General features: G+C 44.9%; 1 protein-coding gene across 1 annotated transcript in view; it reads right to left on the bottom strand.

Moving 5' to 3' along the window:
* Positions 1-1,538: 1,538 nt before the first annotated feature.
* The window catches only part of pappaa (pregnancy-associated plasma protein A, pappalysin 1a), a 50,761-nt gene continuing 40,384 nt past the window's right edge, over positions 1,539-11,915 (bottom strand). The window contains exon 6 of the mRNA XM_084325118.1: positions 1,539-5,139. Coding sequence (XP_084181244.1) covers positions 5,035-5,139 — 105 coding nt within the window. The 3' untranslated portion in view covers positions 1,539-5,034. The remainder of the gene's footprint in view (positions 5,140-11,915) is intronic.

Below are 11,915 nucleotides of genomic sequence, written 5' to 3'. Positions count from 1 at the left end.
CACCACCAGGCTGCCTTCCTACCCCTCCTCCCTCCACCCCCCCCCCCTCTCTCTCTCCACCGCGCACCCACTTTTCTGCCCCTGATTCCGAAATGGCTGCGTGTACTGTGTGTTCCACGTGCCTCGTATTGGCTCCCACCATCTCATACAGCATCTTTCCATCTCATGGTGATCTACTAGATCTCTCACCTCAGAACTCACACAGCTTATGCGTGCAGTTCTTCCTTCTTTTTCAATAATCTTTTTAAAATTTTAATTTTTTTTTATGAATAAGCAAATTAATGAAAAAAAAATAAACAGTACATTCTGGATTTGTAGAAAAGAAAAGAAAAACAAAGACGTGTGCACCGCACTCAGTTACATTTAAACATGGGATGAATCGTCACTCTACCCTTAGCGACCAACGTGGTGACTTCTGTGGTTGTGGACCTGTAGTACACCATCGGACCAGCGCTCAACAACAACAAATGACAGCGACAGAGACTGTGACGACAGAAAAAAAGAAAAATAATAATCAAATAAAAACAAAAGACAGTTTTGACTCACAACTGATAAGGTTTTTTTTGTTTCGTTTTTTTGTTTTTGTTTTATAAGAGCAATGTAAAAAATAACTTACATGGACATTTAAATATAAATTAAAAAAGTATAACACTCTCAATAAATAGTTCTACTATTTACACCATTGCTAAGAGACGCAACATTTTTTATACTAAAATACCAACAAAGGAAAACAAATAAAATAAAATAAAAAATATAGAAGCAGCAAACATTACAGGCATGAGGTACAGCAAGGGATCCTGTGGTAACTACAGTATATCAAGGTGACATCCTTGTCTGATGCCCCGCCGGACAGATCCTTCTGTGAACATTGCGTTGGCTATGGCTTTACGAGCAGTACCTTGTCAAATAGCCACAACGAATCAACCACGTCCCGACGTATATATGTTTGACGCGCCATAAAACAGTCACATTCTGTAACCTGTACCCCTCTCCAAGAAGAGTTATTTTTTCTTTCCTTTTGGTTTTTCCAGACTTTGAATGACAACGTGAGAAAGTATCGTAGAGGAGAATCTGTGGGGTCGAGTGAAAGTATGTGAAAGAGACAACAGGGTTTCTGTTTACGTCCAGTTTTTTTGGAGGATGAAGGGACGATCCAATGGCAAGACTGATAAACCTCTGATAGGTCCAAGCAGGCATGGCTTTCCAGAGATCTCATTGGCTGATGGTAAACCACAGTACTGCGTGTCATTGTCATTGTCATTGCGTCGTGTTTGCAGGTCAATCTCTCCCCACTGGCAACAGTTTTAATGAAAGCAGCAGTATCTGGAGTATTAATATTACACATCATTTGACAACAAATACAATTCAGTTTTACCAGGGCTATATATATATATATATATATATATATATATATATATATATATATATATATATATACACATATATATATATATATATATATATATATATATATATATATATATATATATATATATATAGATTTTTTATGTTTGTATAAACTGTTAAATGCGATCCTAGAGGAGGATGTAGCCTTCTCAACGCGTCCTTACAAAGTTCCATATCGTAAAAGTCTGAAAGTCTTTCAACAGTCCCTTTTTTTGGTAGTTTCTTCATTTAAGCATTCCTTCTCCATTGACATTTCTTGTTTTTTTTCTGTGCCATAATTCACACCCCAAAAACATATAATGGCAATTTACACAAAACCTTTGAGCAAAACAAAAGACGATAAAAGTTTGCGTTTTTGGCCTGGAGGAACACAAATATATCACTCTATATGTAAAATGTAATGCCTCGATATGTGTGCCTCAGAATTTCTCTTTTATTTTTTTTTACCTCCACGGACAATGAAAGATTAACGTGTGAATCATCTTGAAACAAGTTCCCTACTTGGCTTGATAGTATCAGGGTCGAAGCCTGTGTGTGTGTGTGTGTGTGTGTGTGTGTGTGTGTGTGTGTGTGTGTGTGTGTGTGTGTGTGTGTGTGTGTGTGTGTGTGTGTGTGTGTGTGTGTGTGTGTGTGTGTGTGTGTGTGCGTGTGTGTGTTTGTGTGTGCGTGCATGCGCAAGGTGTAAGGGATTAAATGGGAATTGGGGGGGATACAAAACACTAATAACAGGAAACGAGTAACGGGGGGTAAGTCAAATGACATAGTATCTATACAGTTTGTTTCGATTCACCATTCCGACAATAGCAGCTTCTATACATTTTTTGAATTATATATATTTTTTCTTCTTAAATGGCAACTAAAAAAGTGCAGTAACTGAGGTCAATAATACAAATACTGATTAAATATGACATTTTCCCAAAAGAGGAAAAAAAGGAAATATATGAAAAAAAAAAAAAAGAACTAGAACATGTTTTCTTCACCTCTCTCCTGTCATAAAAAGGTATTTGAATAAAAATGTATTATTTACATTATATTGATTTGTTTAGAAAATAATACCTTCTCTCCCCCCCCCTCTCTCTCTATCTCTGTCTCCTGCATGTTGTGGTATCATCCTATTTCCTTGACTAACGTTTTCTAAAAATGACATGACGTTGGTCTGGCATTGCTGCTTGTACTGTTTATACTCTTACTTCACTCATTTATACTCTACAACGCCCATGAGCATGTTCCAGAAATGCTATAGCAGTCTAATGGAGATAGCCTTTAAGTCAGAGGGACGATTTTGACACGTGGGAGGGGACCGTGCCACTGGTTTACATGAAACTAGCTGACAGGACGATGGGTTGTATGCGGTATACTGTATTGTGATGTATGAGGGCGACCGTGAGTAAGGTGGATGACAGCAGCAAAAAACGTGGACCAACATGCCAAACAGTCTTCGTTATTAACAAACATGCATGAGGAAAACCGTTGTGTGTGTGTCAAGAAGAGCAAAGAAATACAGAACATAGATTAGCAGCCATAGTAGAACAGTTAAGGTTGTTATGGTAGATGGACAGTTAAGGTCGTTATGGTACGGAGGGGTCTTGAGTGGTGGGTTGGGGGGAGGGGTCCGAGTTCACAATACTGAAGAGTCGTTGGTCGGTACAACCGTTGCGCTTTTTTCTTTTACTGCATAAACAGGGAACAGGAAATTCAATATCATAAACGTCGGATCCGACGGAGGCTTTGACCGCACTGTGACCGGGAAAAAAACTATACCTTGTTGACAACAAATACATCCAGATGTCATTCTCATCTATGCCCACCGCACCCGCACTGGTGTCCGATTGGGAGTCGAATGTGATTTATTGTCGTTACATTAAAATGCCGATGTGTGTGTTAAGAGCAAAAGCTGTGTCTATCGCTGTCAGAACCTGTGAAACTGGACCTGTAGACGGACGTGCTACGCTTGCATACATACCCGCGCTTGCTGAGAGGATCAGTGTGTGCATCTTCGCCCTCAGTAGCTGGATGTGAATGGGCTGTGCGGTGCTGTGCAATGAAGCGGTTAAAGAGCGAGAAGCTCTTTGACGAGCGTCGACTACATTCTGAATAGGGCCGGGGGTCATTTCAATTCCAGCTCAGTGCCTTGAGGTAATAATTGGCCATCTGTGTCCAAAAGGAATTTCCAAACCATCGATTCAGCACTCATCCAAGATTCACGTGTAAATGGAATTTGAATGGTAACTGGAATCACCGCAACCCCTAACTGAGGTCTTATCAATCACATTCTTTAAGTCGTGGTCAATGGATTTCCTGTTCGGACTAATTGAGACTGAGAAGTGAGGTTCCAGGTTGTTGTTTTCATAGTGTGTTTTTGATGCAGTGCTGCCAGCCTGTTAATCTGGATTAATATGAGTTTGATGTCCATGCAATAAGCATACAGTTGTGAGTAGGTACTTCTAAGAGGTAAGCAGCAAGGTAGACTAGCCTTTGTCTGACCTTAGAAGGAGTATGTCTGAAAATGGCAAAAGTAGCAGCAAATATAGCAGCAGAAGCCATGCCAACAAAACCGGTTGGTTTTTGCATTCAACATTTCCTTGAAAAAGAAAATGTTTCTGTGACGATGCGATGTGGGGAAACCTGTGTTTGTGTACTTTTGTTTTATGTTTATTTGTTTTTTTGTGTCTAATCAGCTATTTTAATCTATACTGTAGATATGGCTGACTCAATCCCCACCAAGCCCTCATTCTTTCCCAGTTCCACATCTGTGCTGAGGAATAGCTCCTATGAGAAGAAAGACTGTTATACTGAAAGTTGATTGAGGTACAGAACGCCAGTTTGAAACCAGGAATGGCATGTGGACGCATATTTCTGGCCCCTCCAAAAGAAAAAAAAAAGTGTGGAATGTGCCTTCGAGGTGCCTACTTAGTATTATTTTGGCAACTTTACTTTCTGTTGTTCGTCATGATCCCCTTCAGATATACAAACCAAAACAAAGATCCAACAAGAACATGATTCCTAACTTATTTTTTTTTTCTTTTTTTTCATTTTCATTTTCCTTTGGTTTTCACAGAAAATCATGAGATTGTACAGCAAAAAGTCTTTGAAATGGACACTGAAACTGGCACAAAACTGAACAAAAGGCATGCTATCCAGGCTCGATTTTGTTGCTTTTTGTTTTTTTGTTCCAATTATTAGTTTCATTCATTAAAAAAGAAAAGTCTGCAGGTTTTTTTGTTGTTGTTTGTTTAGTATTTTCTTCTTTTTTTTCTCCTTTTTTTTCTTGTGGTATGTGTTTTTAGTATTTTTTTTCATGATGATGCCATTGCAGGAAGGGGGAGGGGGACTACTTTCCTTTTTTTTCATGGAGGAATTGGGAGGTTCCTGTGGAGCCACACAATTCCGGGTTCCTCTTCTCTAGGTGTTTCCGCGGCGACGCGGTTGCAGGCGGATGTGGAGGTGGGGGGCGGTTTCGGCTGGTTTTGGGGGGTAGAGCACTATGGATGGAGAGGTATGGCCTGTTAAGCAGCATGTGCAGGAGGTTTGGAGGGAGAGGAGGGTGGACGGAGGGCACTGCCTCGGCCACTCCGGCTGTGTGGTGTTTAGGGACGGAGGGTTGAGGACCGGGGGCTCCCCTGGACGTCACCCCAGGGAGTGGACGTGGTCCTCTTTCCTATTCTCCAGGGCGTTGGGGTCCCGACAGGAACAGTCTTCCCGTATATCGCAGGACATGGGGAATGGAATCACCTGTTGTCGAGGAAACACAGAAAATGCACAATTAGAATACTGTTTTTTTGGCCTTTAAAAGTGTTGTTCAGATGCATTGGGGAGGGAACGATCGAAATGCTGAGCGTCTGATGAGGAAAAAAACCACTGACCCTTGACGAAACCTTTTCAAAAAACTCAAATAAAAACACAAACAAGTCGGTCCGTGACTTCGTTTACTGGCAATTTGGCAAGAGAATTCATCCACTAAACAGACACTGGAATGATACAAGAGGTGTCAGACTTTCACAGAGAAGCGCTGCAGTTTGATAAACGAAACATGAGCGACAGCCGCGAGCCAAGCGCCCGCCATAAGGAATACTGCAGGCGTCGGGCGAGTGTCAGCTCTCCTTTTTTCCAGGAGCGTTGACGGCCCACAAACACATTGGAAATAGAACCAGAAGACGGCTGGCCGTCGCCCCTGGCATTTGACGTCACCGCTGGACGCTGGCAATGCGTCACCGGCACCAGCTGCCTCGTCCCTCTGTGTGTGTGTGTGTGTGTGTGTGTGTGTGTGTGTGTGTGTGTGTGTGTGTGTGTGTGTGTGTGTGTGCGTGCGTGCGTGCGTGCGTGCGTGCGTGCGTGCGTGCGTGCGTGCGTGCGTGCGCGTGCGTGCGTGTGTGTGTGTGTGTGCGTGTGTGTGTGTGTGCGTGTGTGTGTGTGTGCAGGGGATGGTTCAGCTGTTTGAGCAGGCTACACAAAATGCGTCCCCTACGCCGGGACAAACCAGGAACACATGTGGCCCCAGTGCCGGCAGGCGGGCAGCAGCAACAGTGTTCAGACTGAGGGAACGTCTGCATTCTTGCCCTGGTGGCTTATCAGACAGATTTGTGGGCCTGTTTGCCTGTCTCTTGTTTTCCTATTAGGGCTAAGTGGCCGGTGCCTTTTTTTTTTCTTTCTTTTTTGTGTGTGCGCAACAGGTCCAGGTTCGCAACGTCATTGCAATGACAACACTGTCTACCGTAACAAACACAGACAACGAGCTGACAACAAACGTCACTGGCGGTCATTAGGGAGGGTTATTAGCTTGGCGCTATTAGCAAAGGGCTCTCTGGCTACTATGGGAGCATTTCGGTCCAGGCCAGGGGCGTGTCGCCACGCCATTATCTGTATGTGGAATAGTTAGTTGCTGCGAAATAGCCCTGGCTACCGTAATAATACCATCAAACAGAGTGAGTCATGGACCGGTGCCACCGCGGGGAGATGCTAACGGGGTAATTACTGGCACATTAGCAAAGGATGACTAATAATGGAGGAGGGTATTATTTTTTCCAACCGTTACAAGACGCACGAATAGAACCGACGTCCCGACGTCTTTCACAGTGCCGCCGCCGTGGAAGTTCACGACTCGATAAACAACCGACGGTTCGATACGACGTCCGTAAAGCGGTTAATGAATCCAATGACCTCATTAGAAACAAAGCTGCCGGAACGTCGCAGAGAGAAGTTATAGGATTAAACACGGATGTCTCCGGCACGCTGCATTCATTTTGTAAGTATTGTCGTGTAATTACAGAGAGCCTCTTCCTCTCCAAAGCCTCTCGCGGTTATACTGGGTGTTAAACAGTGCGCGCACAGGGAAGCCCACCAATAGCCCTGCGAGGCTCGAGGGCACCCGGGTTTTGTAGGCGGCAGGGCCTGGAGACTGACACGGGGGGGGAAGGGGGGGCCGGGGGAGCACGCCAGTCTACGAGGAGCGCTGACGCAGGTCCCCCTTTGAAATGGGGTATAAAAAGAGGTTGTTTGTGCAAGGGGTTTCCTAATGTGCGCGGGGCCTGGGCGGGCAAGTGCCCCCGGACTCTTCTGAGAAAACGGGCCCTACATGTGACGACTTTACAAGCCGTGGGGCCGGACACACTTCAGAAACAGCTGTCAATCGCCTGAACAGTGTTTCCTCTGTGGAGGCAAGCTGTCCACCCCACCCCCCTCACCCCTCCCCTGCCTCCCCGACCTACCGCTCGCCTCTTCCTCTCGATTTCCTCACGCGCGCTATCTCTCCACTTCACACTCTCTCCCCTCACTTCATCTCCCTCTCTGTCTCCTCTCATTCCCCACCTCCGTCTTAACCTCCCTCAACCGTACCCCCCCCCCCCCCACCCCCCACCCCCCGCCTCCCATCCTCATTCCCTCACCTCCCTCTCCCCCAGCCACTTCTGTTTATCTCTCTATCTGGGAGAGAAATGGTGGGTGGCAATTCTGACATGGTTTCCTTTGACCTTGACCTCTGGGGTGGCTGGCCCAGCTGCCACATCTGGCCCTGATCGGAGCCTTCTCCCAGGGTGGCTGGGAAACAGGGTCGGCCGGCCGTGTGGGCCCGGGGGCCCCTGCTGCCCGCCTCCCGTGTCCCAGGGCCAGTGGAGGGGCCGAGGGGTGGGGAGGGGAGGAGAGGGCAGGGTGTTGGGGAGGGTGGGGGGTCAGGGAAGGAAGAGGAGAAGGACACCCACTAACAGCAACATGAAAGCCCCTGTGAAAAGAGCAGACACTTCAAGAACCCCCTAACATCTCACCTCAGGAACGAGCCAGAATCATGCCATGCGAGGCCCTCTCTCCACATATTATGTCCGCGTGTGTTTGTGTATGTGTGTGTGTGTGTTGAGTGTGTGTGTGTTGAGTGTGTGTGTGTGTTTCTGTGCACCCTGTGTGTGCTTGTCAATCAGTGCTGAAAAGGGAGGAAAGTGTGTCAGGGGCATGGGGCTGGTGAAAGGGGAGGCTGAGAGGGCACATCACGTAAGCCGGTTTACTACCTCGCTCGTTTTGGTTCAAACAAATAGATACAAGCGAAAGAGTTCCACGCCAAAGCGTCACTATGAAGCATCGCTGTGATATCAGCGCAAACCTACTCAAATAGCAGGCATAAAGGTAAACCTCATCATACTACTGAAGACAAAGCTAAAGGCCATCCTGGAGAACCCCTCCCACCCCCTCTATGAGGAGCTAGCCAGAATGAAGAGCACATTCAGCCAAAGACTCATCCCCCCTGACACACCACAAACCGCCTGGGCCAGTCCTTTATACAACCAAGGGCGCGGACGGCCGGCTCTGCGGTCAGGAGAACTATCATTGTCAGAACTCGGGACGTGAGAACTCGAGACTCATATCCACGTGCACTCACTGGACTATCTTGTTTTTTTTACTTTTTATATTGTATTTGTATTTATATTTTATATTGTATCTATAGTTTATATATAGATACTGGACTGTATAGAAATGTGAAGCTCTTTATACAATGGCATGTACATTTCTTGATTCTGATTGGCTGAAACACTTCTTTCAGACGTTGTTATTTCTCATAACACACTCCCCGTGATCCCAGAACCCGCCCACAACCGAATTACGTTTTTTCCTAATCACTCCGCGTGTTCGTGTTTTTATGAATGAAACCAAGATGGCGGACAATAATCTTTATGAATGGATGTATTGATATCGTCATAACGACTCATTCAAAAACTATAAAGTCACGTGGAATGTGTTAGTTGCTTACACAATGTTGGATTATGTTATTGGTTGGTCATGACTCATTGTGAAACAAAATATAAATCGCGGGAAGTGTGTTGTTAGATGGCATTCGTTGTAGAACCTCCCTCTCCTTCAAAAGGACACTGTCATTTCACTGTTAATACAATTTTCAATCAATCAATCAATCAATCAATCAATCAATCAATCAATCAATCAATCAATCAATCAAATAACAACCGCTAACTTCACTGTTAGATGGCATGCTTTGTAGCAACCTATGTATAGATGTAGCACTGTCTATCTGTATGTCATATCTATTATGATACATTGAAAATGGGGGACCCTGATGTAAATGAGACGAAAGTCTTTCACTGGTCTGCATCCCCTTAACAATTGTGTGTATTGAGCCGTACTGTATTTGACCCATTCTGCAATCTGGTAATAAAATGTTCAATCAATCAATCAATCAATCAATCAATCAATCAATCAATCAATCAATCAATCAATCAATCAATCAATCAATCAACCAATCAAATAACAACCGCTAACTTCACTGTTAGATGGCATGCTTTGTAGCAACCTGCCTCTGCAAAAGGACACTGTCGCACGAAGCGGTTTCACTGGATGTCCCAGACACAATGGAAGTATGGATATATTCGTAACGAATAATTCAAAAAAGATACCGTTAACTGGAATATGTTAGTTGTTTACACAATGTTGGATTATGTAATTGGTTTTGTTAGATGGCATGCTTTGAAGCACCGCACCTCCCAGCTGCTTCTAGACACAAGGCAACTTCTTTTATAAATATTTTTGACCTACTTTTTCTGCGGATGGTTTTGTGAATAAATCTCCATTATGCTTCAATTACTGTGTGTTTATTGTATAGCAATAAGGTTGGATGAATTCGGCCATTGTATTACACCACTTGAAATCGTGTGTTATAGAAATGCGATCACGCCTATGGGGGTCTAACGACCCTCGGCTGCGCCTCGGGCCTAACAACCACCCATAGGCGTGATCTAATTTCTTTAACACACTCCGTCGCGTGATGTAATGCTTAAGTATCCCGCCCCCATGCTGCTTTGACACCTGCCTTTCCCCAAGGGGATTAATCAAGGATCATCTCTCTTATCTTATCTTAAGTTCTCATCTGAAGATAAAAAAATCTGAAAATATAAAAAATAAACATGTTTTGAAGGAACCAGTTCAATAAAAAAGAAAAAAAGGAAAATGAAAAACCAGGTGCATTCTTTGCACCATCCTTGAAAAGATCAACGCCAGGGGAATTCCCACGTTTTGAAAATCTTTTTTTTCTTTCTCTCTTTTTCCCCTCAAAGCACCCTCAATAGGCACAGACTAGCTCTGTGTGTGGCACAAAATCAATCTACACTTAATAATCTCTGCCCGTAAGAGCGCAGGGAGCGAAGTAAAACAAACTGCCGCTAATTGTGTTATTCCACCGACAGAGAGCGGTGATCAGTCTCCACTTGCACTGATACATTGTCGTTATGACAACAAACAGAGGAGAGGAAGGAGAACAGAAAGCGGGGGGAGAAGGAGAAGACAATGAGGTAAAAAAAAAATAAAAAGAAAAAAGGCCAGATCGGTGATCCAAACAACCGGGTCTCGCCCCGCCACCTGACAGATCTACGGTGTGTGTTGTGATTTGCAACGGGTTAAGAAACGTCCAAATAGAGTATTTCCTATCTACAAATCGCCAAGTCTTCAAGGATGTAGGCGAATTGTTATGGTAACAAAAAGAAAAAGGAAAATCACGCTTTGGGGGCTTTGAGACTGAGCAAAAAGAGTGCAGATAATTTTCTTTATGAAAGAGAGTAAGAGAGAGAGAGAGAGAGAGAGAGAGAGAGAGAGAGAGAGAGAGAGAGAGAGAGAGAGAGAGAGAGAGAGGGAGAGAGAGAGAGTGAGAGAGAGAGAGAGAGAGAGAGAGAGAGAGAGAGTAGAGAGAGAGAGAGAGAGAGAGAGACTCCAGAGAGAGAGACTCAAGAGAGAGGAGTGGAGGGGTGCAGGGTCTGGCAATGGGATCGCGGGCACTCGGCGTGTGCAAACAGCCAAAGCCCCTAAACCTGCAGGGAGTGTGTTCTCTCCCAGAGTGTTACACTACCTTTGCTCAGCTGTGGAGAAAATCACCACCTCCTCCTCCCACTCCTCCCACTCCTCCCACTCCTCCACTCAGACGCTTGTTTTCTTCTACTGCAGCCCCTCCAGCACGCACGCGCACACACACACACACACACACACACACACACACACACACACACAACACACACACACACACACACACAACCACACACACACACACACACACCACACACAGTCCACGCACACACACACACACACACACACACACACACAGGAGCGAAGCTAGGATTAAATGAAACATTGGATGCCGCGCCGGTGTTATTTATTTATCTATATTTATTTGGTGGGGAGGGGGGGGGGGGGTCGTAAACATTGCGTGGCAGCGCAGACATACGTTGCTCATCTTAGCTTATCAGTCACATAATGGCTGACCGTGACGAGGTGGGAGGACACGGAAGCACGGGTTCAGACTTCACCGCGTCAAGGTTACTTTGAGGTTACCAGAACACATGAGGACCAGAACACATGAGTACCAGAACACATGAGGACCAGAACATATGAGTACCAGAACACATGAGTACCAGAACACATGAGTACCAGAAACACATGAGTACCAGAACACATGAGTACCAGAACACATGATGAGTACCAGAACACATGAGTACCAGAACACATGAGTACCAGAACACATGATGAGTACCAGAACACATGAGTACCAGAACACTTGAGTACCAGAACACATGAGTACCCAGAACACATGAGTACCAGAACACTCAATGTTACCAGAACACTCAGAACCCTCAGGGTACCATCCGTTTTCAGCCGCCATAACCTCCATAGTCCACGTCTTCTGAAACATATGATAGTAGGTGAGTCATCAGACGTGTGACCATGGTGTCCCAAAGGAAATAGCTGTAACCCACATGAGTCTGGTGAGTATAGTTACAACAATGACTTCCATCGTATCATTTCTACATGTAGCTGGACACAATGCTATTGTTAAATGATATTGTCAACAGTCATAACAGGGGAATGAGGGCAGTTATCTGGAGCTCTTGGCTGCTTTTTCTTGTCCTCGTCTCGTATTCTATTTTAGATGGCAGCCAGGTGAATAATACCCCCCCCCCCTCAGAAAAAAGAGAGAGAAAAGGAAAGGTAAGAGAAAAAGACTCAATGCGCGACCAAGAACTCCCCTACAC

Source organism: Notolepis coatsorum, assembly GCF_963971535.1.
Source record: "Notolepis coatsorum genome assembly, chromosome: 11".
NCBI classification, from domain to species: Eukaryota; Metazoa; Chordata; class Actinopteri; order Aulopiformes; family Paralepididae; genus Notolepis; species Notolepis coatsorum.
Note: the sequence above shows the minus strand (reverse complement) of the source record. Positions and strands in the feature narration are given on the sequence as shown.